Source organism: Lytechinus variegatus, chromosome 5 (assembly GCF_018143015.1).
Source record: "Lytechinus variegatus isolate NC3 chromosome 5, Lvar_3.0, whole genome shotgun sequence".
In the NCBI taxonomy this organism is placed as follows: Eukaryota; Metazoa; Echinodermata; class Echinoidea; order Temnopleuroida; family Toxopneustidae; genus Lytechinus; species Lytechinus variegatus.
Window position 1 is genome coordinate 45,945,818 of NC_054744.1, and position 20,007 is coordinate 45,965,824.

At 36.2% G+C, this 20,007-nt stretch overlaps 1 protein-coding gene across 1 annotated transcript in view; it reads right to left on the minus strand.

The window, feature by feature from the left end:
- Positions 1-203: 203 nt before the first annotated feature.
- Positions 204-20,007, minus strand: part of LOC121416283 (ankycorbin-like) — a 40,260-nt gene continuing 20,456 nt past the window's right edge. The window contains exons 7-17 of the mRNA XM_041609817.1: positions 11,564-11,670; positions 9,480-9,667; positions 9,182-9,297; positions 8,568-8,651; positions 7,710-7,823; positions 6,903-7,004; positions 6,220-6,319; positions 5,432-5,571; positions 4,940-5,194; positions 2,120-3,214; positions 204-777 (exon numbers count right to left, since the gene is read on the minus strand). Of these exons, the coding sequence (XP_041465751.1) occupies positions 703-777; positions 2,120-3,214; positions 4,940-5,194; positions 5,432-5,571; positions 6,220-6,319; positions 6,903-7,004; positions 7,710-7,823; positions 8,568-8,651; positions 9,182-9,297; positions 9,480-9,667; positions 11,564-11,670 (2,376 nt within the window). The 3' untranslated portion in view covers positions 204-702. The remainder of the gene's footprint in view (positions 778-2,119; positions 3,215-4,939; positions 5,195-5,431; positions 5,572-6,219; positions 6,320-6,902; positions 7,005-7,709; positions 7,824-8,567; positions 8,652-9,181; positions 9,298-9,479; positions 9,668-11,563; positions 11,671-20,007) is intronic.

Sequence of the window (20,007 nt, forward strand, 5' to 3'; positions counted from 1 at the left end):
GAAAAAGCAAAAAGAGACATTTTGAGGGTATTTTTATAGTCCACCAAAGGGAAAGTTGTTCATCAGTGACATCACACATCCTTGTCGCATTGCCAATGGGAGGATCTCCATAGCATTAGTGATTGCAATATTCAAATGCTCACAACTTTCTCATTATTTGTCCGATTTTTCTCAAACTTTCTTTATTCTTATTCTTTGCTTTTTCTGTTTCTACACAAGCCTATTTGTTCCAAAGGTTTCATTCCCCTTTAAATATTGTGAAAATTATTAAAAATTGGCAAGATGAATACATTTAATCAATTACAACTGACAAATGAATTAACATCATATATATATCATGATTGATAGTCTTGAGAATATCATTAAAAAAAATTCCTGATCATCAGATGTCTTACAATAAAAGACATCTAAACGATCAGATAAGCACCTTTCTTATAATTTTAATTCCATAATTTGCCCATACAGTTCATGGGTATTTGGAGTATTTTCAGTCTGTCCCACTCATACTCCATCCAAACTCAATCTTCTCAAACTGTTTGGATCCATTCAAAGTAGCAGAAAGTCAAAGATTTAAGCCTCACTCTGGGTGATACCATCCATTCTGCTCTTCTTAGTCTGCTAACTAAACTGGTTTGTATCATAAACCACAGCAGGGATTGAAGATCCTCATTTGCATAATAGAAGGGAGTCATGTGACAGGTGTCATGTGACAGGTGTTTCGTTGCGAAGTTTAACAATTTGCTGAAGTGCTTCCTTGACATCTGGACTGATCTCATCCTACACAAAGAAATAGAAAACAAAGAAATAGAAACAAAAAATTAAAATGAATCCATTTCGCATTGATGGAAATAAAGATCGAACAATAAAGGGAAAATGTTGCTTAATGTTAGGATTTTCATTCAATACTATTTTAACTGGGCTATTTCAGACCAGGTGGGTGTTTCAAAAAGCTGTTCGTAAGTTAAGAGCGATTTTAAGAACGACTGGTGATCCTTTCTTGTGGAAAATGGTATATTTCATTGGCGATGGTCAAGCGCGTAAGAAAGGATCACCAGTCGCTCTTTAAGTTGCTCTTAACTTACGAACAGCTTTATGAAGCGGCCCCCAGGTTTCTACTCGGGGGGGGGGATTTGCACACCCCCCCATGCACACACACACTCTTCATATCTTTGAAACCAATCAAGTGTTTTCTACAAAAATTTGCAAGCACGTTGACCAGGATGTAGAATAAATGCCTAAATTTTCTGAAAATATTCATTTTGAACAAATATCTATGAAAAAGAATTGCCAGAATATAATTGATATTCATGTATTTCTTTTTATTCTAACTTTCGTTTTTAGATATTTTTCAATGAAATTTGTCTAGGACTCCTCTGCCATAATAAACATCATATAATGAATACTTCAGACCAGCAAATTAAAAAATAATCTTACAATGTACATATATGCTTTGTGGTTAATAACACACAATTATTTGACTTTGTTGCACTTTTGTGCACAAAATGACGATTTGGAACAATTTTTGGTCTGACAAAAACATTGCGTAATTTTTGAACTAATGTAACCCAGCAACGCATTTCAGTCTTAAAAGATGTGCAAGGCTTGAAAGTTATAAGTCAGCAGACGAAGTGGTCAAAATTAATATGCACAATTCATCTGGTTGATATTAAAAGAGCTCCTAATCTATTTCGTATTTAAAGCAAAAGTGTTTCTGTCCATGACAACATCTGTCAAGTTGCACTGTGTAATCTCTCCCCACCTTCCCCCCCAAAAAAAAAAAAAAAAGAAATGAAGCAAATACTGTGTAAAAGTGATAGGATGCAATGTTTTTCTCACTATCCAACACCAGGGGCCCGTTTCATAAAGGACTTACAACTGTTGAACTTTGCCATAATGGCAACTACCCTGGTAACAGGGCTCAGCAGCCAATCAGAATCAAGATTTCCATGGTAGTTGCCATAATATAATGTCATAAATCTGGAAAGCGAGCAAAAAACAAGGTTGCCATGATACATCATACCTCTAACAACCATTTTTTTTCCTGATCTGTCTTCAAATGTTTGTTTAGTATAAGGTAACCCGTTCTGTTGCCGAAGCAATGTTTGTATGAAAAACTTACCCGTACAGCACTGAGTAGATGTGCTCTGTAGATATTGACTGTATCTCTATGCCTGGCATCCATTTCAGCTATCTGTTGTTTTAACCTCGTTACTTCTTTAAGGTTTGCTTTTCCTCCTCCACCCCCTCCATCCATCCCATTCATCAGTCCATCATGCGTTCCCTCCATCTTCTTGATGGTTTCTTTCAGTTTTCTATTCTCAGCAAAGACCTCCGACGAATGCTTCCAATCTTGGTCACCATTCTGAAGACCACCATCACCAAGCTGACTTAATCTAGTTTTCAAAGAGAGATTTTCTGCAAGGATCTGGGAATATTGAGCCTCCCCGTCCCGCCGATTTGAGAGTTCAATCTCAATTTCTTTGTTCCGTTTTTTCAGTTGTCTATTCTCCTCCTCAAGTCCTTGGTGTTCGGTGGTTTTAGAGGCAAGAATCTTTGAAAGCTGCGCACTCTTAACGAGCATCTCATCCTCGGCTTTCCTCAATGTATCCTGCAATCTCCAATTTTCTCCCGTTAACTCTTCTATTTTTGTCCTTTCCTCCTCCTCATGTTCTAACTGTCTCTCTAGCAACCCTACCCTCTCCATCAGTCTCCTGTTTTCTGCTTCCAGTTCCCGTCTCTCCTCCAACTCCCCATCTCCATGGCTACCTGTCTTCTGAGATGCCTGCATCTCTTTGATCAATCCATCTCGCTCAGCCACTACCTCACTGTATTTGATCTTATCCTTGCGCATCCTATCTGTCTGTTGTGCTATGGCCTTAGACTGCTTAGTGATCATAGCTTGGAGTCTATCATTCTCCTTCTTCAATGCATTCATTTCCTCTCTGCTCCCACTGCTTTCTCCTAATTTCATTTCCATTTCTTCCTTCTCCATCTTCAAATCATTGATCTCTTTCCTGTACACTTCCATTTCATCGGCTTGCTTGGCTAGGACTTCAGAATGTTTGCTAATGATTTCCTCCATCTCAAGTTTCTCCTGGACAAGCTCGTTGTATCTGAAGTCAGCTGATGAACTGCTGACTGGTCTTAGCTGTAGCTCCTGCTGCTCCATCACTTGTTCTTGAAGGCGCTCTTTCTTATCAGTCATTTCTGCAAGCTGATTACAGAAAGAGATATACATATATAAGCAGAGGAGAAAGAATGATAGAAAGAGTATAAATAAAGAGGTGGAGAGATGAAGGGAGAGGGAAGAATTAACAAGTGGAATGCCTCTGGCCGTCTCACCTGCATCACGCAGTTCAATATAGCAGCAGTGCTGACTTTGAATACTACTCTAACTCGCACAAGATGTTTAGTGATACATGGTTACTCTTATGTCCACTTTTTATGAACGAGACCAATAAACTTACAGAGATATGATGGTTATTCAACAAAAAACCCAACATGGCCAAAGTTCATTGACCATACATGACCTTTGACCTTGATCATGTGACCTGAAACTCGCACAGGATGTTCAGTGATACTTGATTACTCTTATGTACAAGTTTCATGAATAAAATCCATTAACTTTCATAGTTTTGATGGTAATTCAACAGATAAACCCAATTCGGCCAAAGTTCATTGACCTTTGACCTTGGTCATGTGACCTGAAACGCGCACAGGATGTTCAGTGATATTTGATTACTCATATGTCCAAGTTTAATGAACTAGACTAACAAACTTTCAAAGTTATGATGGTAATTCAACAGATACCCCCGATTCGGCCAAAGTTCATTGACCCTAAATGACCTTTGACCTTAATCATGAGACCTGAAACTTGCACAATATATTCAGTGATGCTTGATTACTATTATGTCCAAGTTTCATGAATCATATCCATGAACTTTCAAAGTTATGATGGGAATTCAACAGATATCCCCAATTTGGCCAAAGTTCATTGACCCTAAATGACCTTTGACCTTGGTCATGTGACGTGAAACTCATGCAGGATATTCAGTGATACTTGATTAACCTTATGTCCAAGTTTCATGAACTAGGTCCATATATTTTCCAAGTTATGATGACATTTCAAAAACTTAACCTCAGGTTAAGATTTCGATGTTGATTCCTCCAACATGGTCTAAGTTCATTGACCCTAAATGACCTTTGACCTTGGTCATGTGACATGAAACTTTAATAGGATGTTCAGTAATACTTGATTAACCTTATGGCCAAGTTTCATGAACTAGGTCCATATACTTTCTAAGTTATGATGTCATTTCAAAAACTTAACCTCAGGTTAAGATTTGATGTTGACGCCGCCGCCGCCGCCGCCGCCGCCGTCGCCGCCGCCGTCGGAAAAGCGGCGCCTATAGTCTCACTCTGCTTCGCAGGTGAGACAAAAACAAACATTAATTCAAAGTCCTAGTTTTAGCTTCACTGCCAATAAGACTCAAGAAGCAGAAGCAATCCTATAAATTCAAAGAAATTCAATCCATAAGTCATGGCTACCATAATATTACATTCCACAGTGAAAAAAATGCCTTTCAACTTGACATGACTTCCACTTTGCACTTAGAAATAAATACAAACTGAATTTTATTCCTAAAAAAATATGAAAGGAACTAATTTTTATGAAATCACTGTCAAACCTTCCCATCAATTACTAAGTAAATAATGAATATTACATAATCCTCGTTTAAAAAGCATATTTTCTCATGTGGGGAATTCAACAACAATAATTAACCTTTTTGAATGTCTGACCCCCATTTTCACTTTACTTTATAAATTTCTCAAACCATGATATCATGACATCATTACATCCTTTAAAATGAACTATAAACAAAGACAGAATACATAATCAATGGAATTGTCCAATTACAAAGGTCATGAAAAGACTTACTCTCTGAGAGACATTTCCAATCTCATCCTTCAAGACGATGTTCTCCAGCTTTACAACACTAAGTTCCTCTTCATTGGCTTCCTTCAGCTCCTGATACTCCTGGTAGGGGACCATGTTACCTCGGTCAGACTCCTCCAGCTCCTCCTTCAAACTAGCAAGCTCCTCTTCAAGGTCTGCTATCCTACCATTGGATGAAAGACGCAATCTCTCAAACTCCGCTCGTGATACAGTCCCAGCTGGGGTTACTTCACCAGACTGAAATTTAAAGAAAATCAAAGAACCATTTATCAATGATAAGAGAAAGAACTATGTTTTTGCAAAGCCTTCAAACTATGCTCTTAATACAATGGTAGCAGGGGTAACCTCATCAAACTCAAAATTGAAGAAAAGGGAGCCTTGATCTATGAATAAAATAAGAGCTATGTAAAATCATTCACACTATGCTTAAGACTATACTTCAATACAATATTGAAAGCCGTTTAGAAAACATACCTCTAATTGATTTTTAAGATTTTCATTTTCTTTGCGGAGCTCCTCAATCTCAGTCTTTAGTAGTTGGACGTCTGACTTTTGCTTGGAGGAATTGAGATCTAAAGACAGATTCAATGGTGTCCTAGGTGTTTTCTTGGTTCCTGTATCAAAAACAAACAATTAATAAATAGTACAATGACTGAAAACTTGGCTTCTGATGGCTAAAATGGCAAATAACTTTACATTTTATGTGTATAGAAACATCCAGTCACAATTAGGAGTTTTCTGGGTTGCTGTGTGGGTAATCTACCTGTAATTAAAATGTTGATGAGCATGCCCTTTGATCACTAACATTGCAGTATCATCCACAACTACTTATGGATGGATGATTAAACCAGCGATTAACATCCGTTGTTTGTCAGATCCAACAACATTCCTTTCTTTTGACTGGCTGAGGATTACAGGTGGCTGGCTGTTGCTCTGATAACTGTGAGATAATGAAAACTTGTCAGTGTTCGAAAAATGGTTCCCTGATCTTATGTCAAATAAAAGCTATTTGGAAGCTAAATGTATCATCACTTGCATTTTGTACCTTTCCAAGCAGAGGCACTAAAGAAATGTTATCATCATCATCTTCATTATCACTCAATTTGAGTCACGTTGTATCCATGTCAAATATTTTTCAAATGATAAAAAAGTCAAAGTGAATGCATAAAAAATTGACATTTCTCGCCAGTTGAAGAAGCAAGACAGAGGGTTATCTTGGCCTCAAGAAAGCTGTGTTTTTCTATGGATTTTTAATGACTTACCAGGTAGATCAAAGAGATCATCTTCACTGTCACCCCAACTACCAACAGAATTGGTCTCATCTTCGTCATCTTCTTCAAATGAATCTTTGCTCACTTTCAGCTGAAAGAAAATGATATAAATATATTAAAATATATTTCAAATTAATCAAACCAATTAAGAACAGTCTTGGATACTTTTATTTAAGATAATCATAATGGTCACCAGTGGACCAGATTCTCAACTAATCACCAGAAAGTGATGAACTGCCAACATTAAGTTACAAGAAGTCCATGAATACAAAATTGGGCCTCGTCTTAAGAGGAGTTATGATTGATTCAATGAATCATAACAATGAAAAGCGAGTAATGTCAACACCTGACATACATGTCTGTACAAATTTTTTTTCTGGATATAATCGATGTACATTCATAGTTTTCATGAAAATTCTGTGTGCTTCTCTTTGTCTTTATCATCAAAGTTTATTTTCATCAAATCATATAACATACATGTAGATGCACATGTTGATGATTTATGTTCATCAATGGTTATCACTAGGGCATTTCAGCACACACCTTACAAATAGGTTTCGGGAATTACTTGATTTTCTGAGATTTTCCATTGAAACTATCACTCATATATAAATTTTTCTATGATTGGGAATTTGTGTCAGTCAGATGTTCCCAATTTGATCGGAAGCCTTTACCTTCATGGAAGTTAGTTTATTCTCCAGGTCCTTCATCTGTTTCTCTTGCTCTTTCCTTTTCATCTCCTCACTTTCTAGTCTCTCTTTCAGACTCTCTACCTGCTGTATATCATAAACAAATAAGAGAAAAGTATACCCCAGGGTGATAAAAGTTATCTCAAACAAATTACTTCACACATTTCAGTCACATTATGCATGGTGAGATAAATTTGTCTTAACTCGATTGATTTTTCATTCTGTGTAATAATGATATTAACAAAGTTCTTGTAAAGAGCATATCACATTTATTTATGACACAATGTCCCTATATGCGTTCATTCTGTGTAATAATGATATTAACACAGTTCTCGTCTAGAGCATATCACACTTATTTATGACATAGCGTCCCTACATGCTTCCTAAGGACTAGGATATCATTACCCTGGCTTTAGCCCCGCAGCCTTTTACAGCGCGGTGGAATTTCCCAGAAGGAATAAATTCCTGCCAGGTACCCATTCACCTCACCTGGGTTGAGTGCAGCACAATGTGGATAAATTTCTTGCTGAAGGAAATTACGCCATGGCTGGGATTCGAACCCACCACCCTCTGTTTCAAAGTCTGGAGACTAATCCACTGGGCCACAACGCTCCCCATTGTAGAGGGGTAAAGCTTAAAGTCTCAAATCGTCTAGTTCTGAGAGCACATTGTAATATCAAAAGATGATTTTTGAAATATGCTCAATAAATGCAATTTCATATCAAGCAAAAAGTGGATGCAGCAATGCATGGAACTATGTGTATTGTCATTACAAAGGTTCCTTTTTCTTACCTCTATATCATTAACTTTGCTTTCAAGTGAGCGAATCCTCTCAAGAGCTTTCTTGTGAGCTACATTGACCTTAGACAGTTCTTCATTCAAAAAGTCATTCTCTTCCTCTAATTCCTGTAATAAACATAGATCAAGCACATTAGACTTTCTTAATAAATGATGTATTAAACAAATAATACATATCATCAGTGTCATTAGCAAGAATTACTTACACAAAGTACCTTTGGAACAGTTCTAACAGGCCAGAGACATAGCAGAGAGTGTGTTGGATTGTTTTTATGGTAACAAGTGTGCACAATTATTTGAATGCACTATTGCATATTTTTCATTTCATAAGATAATGATGTGTTGCTTGATATCTAGTTTAACAATTCTAATCTCAAAACTACAACCAGTCAATAGAACTAGAAATTAGTAACTGACAATCTGGGTAGATAAAGTTTATATTTCACATGTATCTTATCATCTTATTTCTTCATGCAGTTTTTCATACTAGTAATTCCTTTGAATTGAATAACGTCATATAACAGATGGGCACCTACATGTATAAATAATATGAGAATTCACAAGTTTCTATCATGATGTTACTCCTGCACCTTAATCCTACTCCAAATGAACTCAAACCCCCATTTTACTGAAATCTCACTATTACTTCTACTGAACAATCTTTACTTTCCCATTGATTTGGAATTCCGAGTTTAGTTAAATATTTCTGTAACTTATGGAGTCTCACTTGCAATGTGTATTCTCTCTAGGAAAAGGTTATTGGCCCGCAAGTGAAAATTAAGCCTCTTGTAAAAAAATTAAAATTGATGCCACATTTACTATGATATGCTCAAACTAAGATGGATTCCTCACCTTCAAATCATCTGATTGCTTGTCAGTCAGAGCTGGCATGCTCACTGCTCTACTCGGTGTTGGGAAATCAGCTTCAATATTGTTCTATTATGAAGAAAATAAAGTTTAAAGTACTTGATTAATTTATCCTAATAGATCATTATTTCAAGGATTTATAATGAAATTATTTGCTGGGAGTCGACTGCTTCATTCCTTATTCCACTGATTACAAATAATACATCGGAATGACATTCTAAACCGCTTTACAGATATATGTATTATAGCCTGATCTTTAGATCCTTGCTTACCAGCACAAAATGTATACACTTCCTCCCCTCCCGGGGGCATTCAAACTAGAGGATTTCAAGCTAAATTGCTAGGCATACTCCATACAAGTAGGCTTTCACATGCTGCCAGGTATTCATTGAGCACCTGGGTAGAGAGTGGCTTATGTGGATGAGAGGCTTAGACACAACACTCTGATTGACCGAACTGGTATTAAATAGGTCAAGCATACAAGAGAGTGAAATTTAATGATCCCAAGAATGATTTCATGCTATCTATTAATCAAACACCATGATATTGATATATATATCAAATAAGATGAGGAATTAAATAATAACAAGAATGGATACCTGATGGTTTTTATTTGGAGGAGGTGAGTCTGCTCTCTCATTATTCACATCAAAGGTATCTATGTAATCCACTGCATCTGGGGCTACTTCATCATAAGCTTCCTCTTCCTCGTTACCTGAAAAAAATAGAACATGATGATGATGATGGTGGTGGTGATGGTGATGCAACAACGACATTAAGAAAAGAAAAAATGATATAGTACTTGTTAACATCACATTGTGGCAATCATGTTGTATAATAGACATTATCCCCAATGCACCAAGCCAGATGGATGTCTTGGGGAACATTATTACTTACGAACATCCCATGTAGCTACGGATGGAGCAGTCTCTAGAAGTTCAGCCACGTTGTCTTGTCCACTACCTTCAGCATAATACTTAGCATCATACCCCTGGGCATCACATAGATCTGCTCTGGCTCCTCTCTTGATAAGTAGTTCTACCGTATCTCTGTGGCCATTTTCACATGCCGACATCAAAGGTGTCCTACAAGAAGAGAGAGACAGACAGAGAGAGAGAGGAGTGAGAGAGAGTTGTTAAATTTCAGGAATGTAAAAACAAGTACTATACTATAAATTGGTTTAACAAATATGATTCTCATATCATATAGATCAAACAGAGTTGTCACAAGAGCCACTTTAGTGGTGGAAATTATAACACCTGATAAATAGTGAAAATTAAGTCAGTTTTCAGGGCTTTATATTACCGATTGTTATTTTCTTAATACATGTATATTACTGGGTTCCAGTTAAAATTTTTGATTGGTGCAATGTTCCAACAGATGCAGACTACCAGAGTGAAAAATCTGATAAAGAGAGTCCCTCTCTCTGCAGCATAGCAGTGGGAGGTATCAAGTCATTTAAGAATTTTAATTAGGTTTTTAAGTTTCAATATCAAAATAATGATAGTAACTGCTTTCTATTAGAAGGAAAGCGTTTTAATCAGATTGTATCAATTGTATTGATTATGAAGAGGGCATTTCATTTTTTTATCAAACTTAAAGTCTAGAATAATATATCTGACTTTTTCACACCTCCTTGTAGGCCTGTGCACAAAACATTATCAGTGACAATAATAACTTGATATCCAAACCATGCAAGATTTTAAAGAAACACTTTTCGCACCTTACATCTGGATATATTGAACTGTAAAATAAACAAAGTAGGATAGCTGGGAGGAGAAATGAATGATCAATACCAGGGTAACCTGGAAAACACCTGCATCAACTCTTTGCATCTCAAGAATATTTGATTGTCATTCATTGCCATGGAATCATTGGGAGTAAGAACGAACAAGCAGGTGTGTTTAAATTAAATTCTCTGTATAGTGCACCAACAAAGATGAACAAAAATTACAAAGAGAGAAAAAATGGGTAGGAAACTGAGGAGACATCTTGTTGATTCTGAAAGAGGAAGAGTAAAATCCAAGATAATGATCAGGGCTCCATAACACAAAGATTTTAATAGTGATCAATCCCTATTAATGGACTGACCAATCATTATCTATGTTACGCCTGCATGTGGTTTAATATACTGACCAGGAACCAATCAGAAGGGTTCTTTCATATTTGATATTCATCGCTAAGCTTTATGTTACGGGGCCCTGGATTGGCAATAGAAACAAAAATGACCAGTGAAACTGATAAAATACTTTGACTGTAATTTGATAACTTGACAATTTATGTACATGTGAGCAAGGAACATGAAGGAAGCAGTTTCTTTAATCCATGTGATAAGAAATTGATTACGCCATGTAACATCATTTACTGTATATATGCATTTATATTTCAAACCTTACTGTATAAATCATTTTATGAATCTTTTACTCCCTCCCTCCCCCCAACATTCAATGTCAATACAATATCATTGCCTGTTGTTAAGATCCCTATTAAGGTCTTCTTTATTCTGCCAACAATAGCATGTGCTTCTATTGCCAACATATGAGTCAGGATTCAGGAAGAAAAATATTTTTAGATTATATAAAAATGTTTTTTGAGGTTGTTTCCCTGGTAACAATTTCAATCATCATTGTGTAATGTTTTCCTAAGTAGAGGATCGGGATTCAATGTGTAGATAACTTAGTCTAGACATTGGTAATGTACAGCAAGGCTTAATGCCATTATTACTATGGTGATCACTCATAATGGACATTGTTCTTCCTTTTTTGTTCTTTTCATTATTGATTTGTGTTTAGTGGTTTTCCATATTAAGGATACCAAATATTTTTGTCATGTTTTTCTCTCTCTTTTCCCACTACATCCATGGATCTACTACATAAATGATGTCATTATGATGAATGGGTATTAAATGCCAACTTTTTGCTCCAATACACAAAATAACAATTTTTCCATATTTTTTTTCAATAATGACCATGAAGTCTTACTTCTGTATATGATCTTGGCTGTTAACATCAGCTCTCCTATCAATGAGGTCTTTACACACACCAGTATGGCCTGATGAAGCTGCAACAATTAATGGAGTCTTTCCATACTGTCAAAGAAAGATAAATATAACAAAAAAAATCAAAATCACACACAGGCATTACTGTATACCATTGGGATATAAAGGTTTGGATGAGGAAAAGGGTTGGATGGGGTAAGGGTTGGATGGGGTACGTGTTGGGTGGGCTAAGAGTTGGATGGGGTAAGGGTTGGATGGGGTGAGGGTTGGATGGAGTAAGGGTTGGATGGGGTAAGGGTTGGATGAGGTAAGAGTTGGATGGGGTAAGGGTTGGATGAGGTAAGGGTTGGATGGAGGTAAGGGACTAAGGGTTAGATGGGGGCTGTGGTATTTCTGGCTACTGTCTTGGCTATTTTCATGGAAGCAGTTGTTCAGAGCTAAAGATATCTTCTAAACTCAAACTTTTCCAGAATCAGACAGATTTCTGTGGTCCAAACTAATAGAGATATAGGCCTATGACTTTGGCAGATTCACATTTGAATGGCTAGAAAAGGAAAAAGTTTGGTGTGATGGTGAAATGGGGGGGGGGTTGTTGTAGGAGACTTTACGCATAAAAAAAAACATGACTCCAAGAAGAATGATCATCAAAAGTTGATTGACATGGGAACTTGAAAGACAGCCTACTCTTTGCAAATGACGAGGTCAAGTTCCCATATTAAATCTTCATTACCATTCATCACAACATAGAGGTTTCAAGAGCAGGTGTTGTATTGTCCAATCATGAACCTTGGCATAAGAAAATCAATCCAATATCCACTGGCCTCATACTATTAACACAGGAAAAACAGGTGCTCATTATTTACTCAGAGATATGAATTATTCTGATTGTCTAGATAGCAGAAAAGACATAGTTTGTAAAAAGATCAATCAAACACAAAATAAATATATCTCATAGAAATTGGATTTCTACACACAAACAAGTACAGGAATGGCCTCACTTTTATCAATAAAAATGAAATATAAACATCATCAAAAGTTGGTGAATCATAGAATATCTATAAAAAAAAATTGCATAATGTTTATAACTACTTTCACTTTTTTTATGCGTAAAGTCTCCTAGGAAAAAAAAACTGCGACAAAAACAATAACAGTAGGCCTAAATGAGCATACAGTGTACATCATATATGAATGACTGATTCAATACCTATCCAGGTGGGTGTTCCACAAAGCTGTTCATAAGAGCGGCTTTTATAAGAACGACTGATGATCCTTTCTTACATGCAGTGCTAAATAATCACCAAAGAACATATTGGCGAACATCATTTACCACAAGAAAGGATCACCAGTCGTTCTTACAGCCACTCTAATATGAACAGTTGTATGGAACAGCCCCTCGGGTAAACAAAACTTACTACACCACATAACATGTAGGTGCTTTCAAACCGCATCGATCACAAGAATCCCTGTTAAATTATGAGAACCTTTTCAGGCTAAAAAAATACCTTTTAATTATTTTCGCATTCACATTGCCCGAAACATACCCTTTGAGATAAGTTCCTGAAGTTATAAGCATGCGCAGTATGGTCTGATAAGCAAGATGCGAGATTCAAAATTGCTAGCTCAGCAGCCACCTATGGTGCATACGCTCAACTACCTGCGACCTTGAAAAAATCCCCAAGAAAGTTCTTGTAATTGTGACAAGTACATGTACCTACTATTTAGCAGGTAATTTCTTTTGGGGAGATTACATGTAATTTGCTTTCACACTCCCAAAATACCTGGAACTGACAAACTTCTAGGAGGTCTGTAACCACTAATTAATTTCGATTCAGGAAATAGGGCCTACTGTAGAGAACATGTCGGCCTACAATGTACGTTCTGAATGCCACACCTCACAACTATGGACCAACAGTTCAGTGACTTCTATGGCACAAATCCAAGAAAAGTTGCTCATCTTATAAACAGGGATGCCGTGTTGCCAAGAAAATTGAATCAACAGCTCAGATAATGAATATTTTTGTTAATTATTACAGACAGCCCTCTGTCGAAACACTGTCAGATCACTTGACCACAAGAAAGTGAATAGCATCCCAATGATGATCTGATATGACATCAACCAAGTCCAGTGCCCCATTTCATGAACAGTTGCTATGATAGCAAGTCTTGCTGGAATGTCGACTACTACCATGACAAGTGACTATTCTGCTTTTTGATCAATTGGCTCTTCTAATGAAAGTTGGTATTCCAGCAAGAGTTGCTATCAGAGCAACTATTTATAAAATGGGCCAAGGAAAAATGTTCAATACCTTCACACAACTTAAAATACATCATGTAATGTAGTGAATGACGTACTCATCCCTGCAATACAATTGAATAATGAGCATCTATAGTACATTTGAAAGAATCGTACCGAAATACCATTTTAAATCTTATTTGTATAAAAAAAAGAAACGCTAAAATAATTTCTCAGCCCTAACTTTACAAGCCCAATCTTAATACATGTACATGTACAGTACCACTGAGCTCTTGAAATGATGATACATGAACAGCTGTTTTAATTGTCTTTCAAACTAAATTATAGTGTACGTATATTTCACCATCCCCCCAAAAAAAAAATTAATATAAATATTAATTTTAAAAAAATGAATAAAATACAATAAGAAGTCATCACCTTCTACTGCTGTTTGTGGAAAAAAATATTCTTCATCCTATTTTTAATCAATGAAATCCAATCCCCTCTTAAATGATTTATTACCAAAAAAATACCCTTAAAATCATTTCAGGAAGAGAATATCTAAAGGCCTTTCATTCACTTATCCCAATTGCTCAAATCTATATACTACCACCAAAGTTCTTAATTTCTGAAACTTGATTTAACCCCGCCAGGAGCATTAATTAAGATACAGAATAGAAGGAAGAAGGATAATCCATAATCATTTCTGAGAAATAAGAATAGAAATAAAGGAGGTCGTCTAATCTATGGGCGACCCTATCTTGGCTTGAATCCTAGTCGGATTTCCTCCCTGGGTCACCCAGTAATTTAATGTTTTTATGAACAAGATGGAATTTACAAGAACTCAATATCACTCATCAAGCTTGCCTGGGACAAGGCTGCTAATGAGTGTCACAGCATGAGAGCTTCTAAAATTCAGCCTTTCAAAAAAGTGTCTATTTATAAACAGCTTTTTCAAAGAAACTTAATCTTAAACACAAAATAGAATTTCATGCTTTTTATTTTATTATAAATATAGTGCGATGATTTGATTTGATTTGATTATTTGATCAATTGATCAATCTATTGATCAATTGACCAGTTGGTCGACTGACTGACTGACTGACTGACTGATTGATTGATTGATTGATTGATTGATTGATTGATTGATTGCATGGATAGATGGAGCAAATGGATGGACAAACTCTTTATCAGACTATTTCAATCAGCAAGATAATCCCTATTCCTATCAAAGATATCACTGGGGTGGATGTCTCTACATGTAAACAATAACACCAAAGGAAGTGAAATTATCCAAACCATATGACAAGTTTATAGGTTTTCATTTGTAATATTTATATTCACACATGAAGGCCAAAAAGTAGCCTTGTCAGTATCACAGGAAGTTGTGTAATGGTTCATAGAAAAATGAATACAGGATGTGCAAGTCACTTTAATAACTTTAGATCTGTAATTAAAACATACTGTAATGTCTAACCAAAAGCTTAATTGGATATTGTTTGAAAGTTACATTAATGGTATTCAAATGGTGTACATTGGGAAAGAAATGTACCGGTACCTATAAAATGCATTACAATTTTAACAGAATATCAGTAATCACAGAAGAGGGTCCAGAGAAAGAGAAAAAAGAACCAAGAGTAGGGGTATGGAATAGAGCAAGAGAGAGGGGGTAGAAGAAACAGGACATAGAGTGATGGATAAAATGGAGGAAGATAGGAAGAGGAAGAGGATGTCTTGTCTGAGTGGTTACAACCCTCAAGGTGTTGTAAGACAGGAAGTCTTACTAGACCCCACCCAATCCTCTCATACCAAGCCAAGTGGTTGAAGTCAGGTCTGCATGATGCTTGATTCGCAAGCATTTCATTCAGGGGGGAGTTTCACCAATATTTTCGTCCAACAAGTTGTCAGATCTGACAACTTTCCTGGATTCTGATTAGTTGAGAAGCACTGTTACTATAGTAACTGTCGGATAAAACAGGACTTGTCAGATAAAACGTCCTTTCATGAAACGCTCCCCAGGTGTTCCCCTATGACAGATCAATGCAGTATATGAACATTTACAGGAAACAATTTGATTGTCAATACAGTCATCAACTCTTCCAATTCAGCGATAAAATAATTCATTATAAAGGTCTGTACATACATGTACATCTTCAATAGTGCTATGTTGCAACTAAAAGTTGATCTTGCATCTGTATTGTACTCAATAATAACTACACAAGCTACTATATTAAAAGCAACTTTTCTATGGTCTCACTACCACAATAAAGAGAGGTGAATCTGCCTATCATACTGTCCCTTGGGACCAGGGAAATATCATTCCCCGATCCCAAATTCTACTTCAAGGTCAAGTCCACCCCAGAAAAATGTTGATTTAAATCAATATAGAAAAATCGGACAACCACAATGCTGAAAATTTCATCAAAATCGGATGTAAAATAAGAAAGTTATGACATTTCAAAGTTTCGCTTATTTTCAACAAAATAGTTATATGAACGAGCCAGTTACATCTAAATGAGAGAGTTGATGATGTCACTCACTCACTATTTCTTTTGTTTTTTATTGTTTGAATTATACAATATTTCAATTTTTACGAATTTGACGATTAGGACCTCCTTGCGTGAAGCACAAAATGTTAAAATAATGGAATTCCACGTGTTCAGGGAGGAATGAAACTTTATTTCACATGACAATGACGAGAAAATCAAAATATTTCATATTTCATATAATAAAATACAAAAGAAATAGTGAGTGAGTGATGTCATCAACTCTCTCATTTGGATGTAACTGGCTCGTTCATAAAACTATTTTGTTGAAAATAAGCAAAACTTTAAAATGCCATAACTATCTTATTTTACATCCGATTTTGATGAAATTTTCAGTGTTATGCTTGTTGATTTTTTCTCTTTTTATTCAAATCAAGTTTTTGTTGGGGTGGACTTGTCCTTTAAAGGTACATGATTCTCAGCACTGTTGGATGGTTTTAAACACGCATTCATCTTCATTAAGAAGATAATTTGCATGCAGCTGCAGCCATCAGCCAGTCACGCAGAACGTGCACAGTACAAATATACTGCGCTGTTTCGGCTACATACGTGTATTTCAGCATTGGCCCCAGGATCTACCAACGCCACTTTACACAGCAGAAGGAAGCAGAGCAGAATTGTCGAGTTTGGGCATTCAAAATATGGTATCTGTGTATGTGCTGTATATAGGCAGCTGACACTGTCCACAGCGAGTTCATGTATGTATGTCCAACAGCGCCCTCTCAAAAACTGTGATCGTGCACCTTTAAAAGAGATATCAACTGCTGTGCTTAGTTATAGCTTTTGAATAAGCATTTTATATAAAGTAATTATTACGGTCGACTTTTCAATACAAACCTAGTGACTTGTAACTATCAATGTGCAAGTCGTATACAGACCTTACTCCAAATTTCGATGGAATCACAATAACGAGGACATGAATCATGAATAATAATCATGATCTATTAAGCAAGCTAGAGGCCATAGTAGGGGCCAGAGATACTTCCTACATGGTCAAATAGCAGGAGACAAACTATGATGAGCTGCCTGTACATAAAGGAAGAGGCCTGATTAGAAAACTATTGCATCTCAATCTAGGGGATGATAGTCTCTTTTAAAAATTCACCCAGCCCCCAATCCCCCATAAAGCACCTTATACATGTAATAATGTACTCCTTTATTTCTCGGCAAACTCACAGGAGAGAGTTACCATTCAACAAAAGACTGAAAAGCCTTGTAACTTGCAGTGCATTGAGATTCATATTAAAGCTGGACTCACAAACATGAATCATGATTCAAAATACAAAAATAAATCATGGCAACTGCAGCATCAGAGTTAACCCTCTCTGTCTCACAAAAAAAAATTACAGTGGATTATGGAGATATATTCCAGCATCATTGGTGATATGGTCAATAAAATAAAACCCAGCCTATAGTAGTACACATAATAAAATGCATATGCTTTAATACACGTAGCGACATGATCTTTTCAAAACATTCCACGTTTTTAACAGAGAATAATTAATACTTGATATGAAACCCAAACTACCACTACCAAGTTCTTTTTCTGCTTAAAATTGCAACCAGCTTCTCAATGCTGGTTTTGAGAAGTTTATCCTTGAATGTTGATGACTTGGTCAAACATTAGTCAGAGGCCCTCACTTGGTGGATTAAGAAGAGGAAGCATGAGATTCACAGAAGTGTGAACACAATTATCTCTAGATGATTAGTTTAGAATTTACAAGTTCCTAATCTTGATGCTCTCAAATTTGTTTTGGTTTTCGTACTCCAATCTAAGAAGAAATAAACTTTTTTTGTTATTAGACGTTTATGATATAGGCACTTTCTTTATGATATAAAGCCTAAAAATAGGAATGCAACTTTATGGTTCAACTCTTATTAATGGAGAGCTTTCCAATGTCATTAAACAAAGTTTTGATAATACAAAAGAACTGTACATGTACATAAATATGTCAACTGAGCTGTGGAATCTTAAAGCTTTGACTTTAGGTGGTTCCAACTTTCAAACCACCTAAAGAATTCCTTTAAAATGACTGATAACTTTTTTCAGGCGAGAAAATACATGTTACTTATGCCCCAATTCACACCAACCTGAAACACACTCTTCAGGATAAGTTCCTGAAGTTACGGGTATAAGCAAGCAACGCACAATATTCAAAATCGCTAGCTCAGTAGCCACCCACTGTGCCCGCACCCAACTACAAGCTGGGCTAAAAGTTCCCGTAATTTGCTTTCACAATGCAAAAATACCTGCGACCTTGGAAAATCCCAGCAAATGTTTTCGAAATTTGGATAAGTACCTACTAAATAGCAGGTATTATCTTTTGGGGAGATAACACATAATTTGCTTTCACACTGCAAAAATACCTGGAATTGACGAACTTCAAGGTGATCTGAAACCACCTACATGTATCAGCTCCCTCATTAAGTAATTAAAATGCAATTTTTTTCAGTAAATTCAGTATATTAATCCAACATATCTTTACATAATAATATAGGGTATTTATATTGCGCACATATCCACCTTGTTAGGTGCTCAAGACGCTCCTATATTACCTGGCTAAGCTAGGCGTTCATAGCGCATACAGGTTTTTAAGGAATTACTTCCTACCGGTACCCATTTACCTCACCTGGGTTGAGTGCAGCACATTGTGGATCAGTTTCTTGCTGAAGGAAATTACGTCATGGCTGGGATTCGAACCCATGACCCTCTGTTTCAAAGTCCGAAGACTAATCCACTGGGCCACAACGCTCCACACAAGTGATACACTTTTCTACTCAGAGAAAATCATTTGCAGTCATCATGAAACATCAAATGATTTGACTAAATTAGAATAAGAAGGCTGGCATACATGTATGGGAGAGCTGTTTGCATTCATGTACATTTATAAGTTCAAATTTTAAAAATCAAATTCCCTGAACCCCCCCCAGAAAAAAAAAACATACAAGTTATGAATGAGTTTACATGTACATGAATTGATGTAAGACCTATTAAAACTACATATAATCTCCAGCTGGAAAGACAATATTGAGAAAGGAGAAGTCGTTAGCTTGATAATGAGAGAGGTCATAATCGGCTAATGAATGATTTCAACCAGGTGGAACCTATGATTCAGCAAGAGAACGAAGACACAGTTTTGAATCAAGTTAACTTGGTCAGGATAATATGATAGAGACCTGGTACATGGAAACTGAAATAGAAAATGAACACACTCATAAAAAGTCGTTGAGGGTCTTATGTAGGAAATGATCAAATCTGCTTTTAATGGTCATACAAGGACCAGGGCTCTGTGTGAAGTACATAGTGTTATTATGGTACATTAAACTTTGCCATGCACAAAAATTGTATACTGATTGGGTTTTTCAGCATTTTTACTATGGTTCATGTAGTTTGACCATTTGATGGCAAGGTTTACCACTATCTTAACTTTTATGCAATGGATCCCAGATAAAAAACCATTAGATTTTTTTGAATAAATTTTCCTATACATGTAGGTGGTGCTCTGTGTACATACAGTACACTTGTCACATATCTGCTTAATGAGCATTGGCACTTCATTAATCAATGGAGTGGAGAGAATAAAAAAAATGACTAAAAACAAGAAACTGAGCAATATAAGAGGGTGACATCTGGTTTAGAGGGGTGTA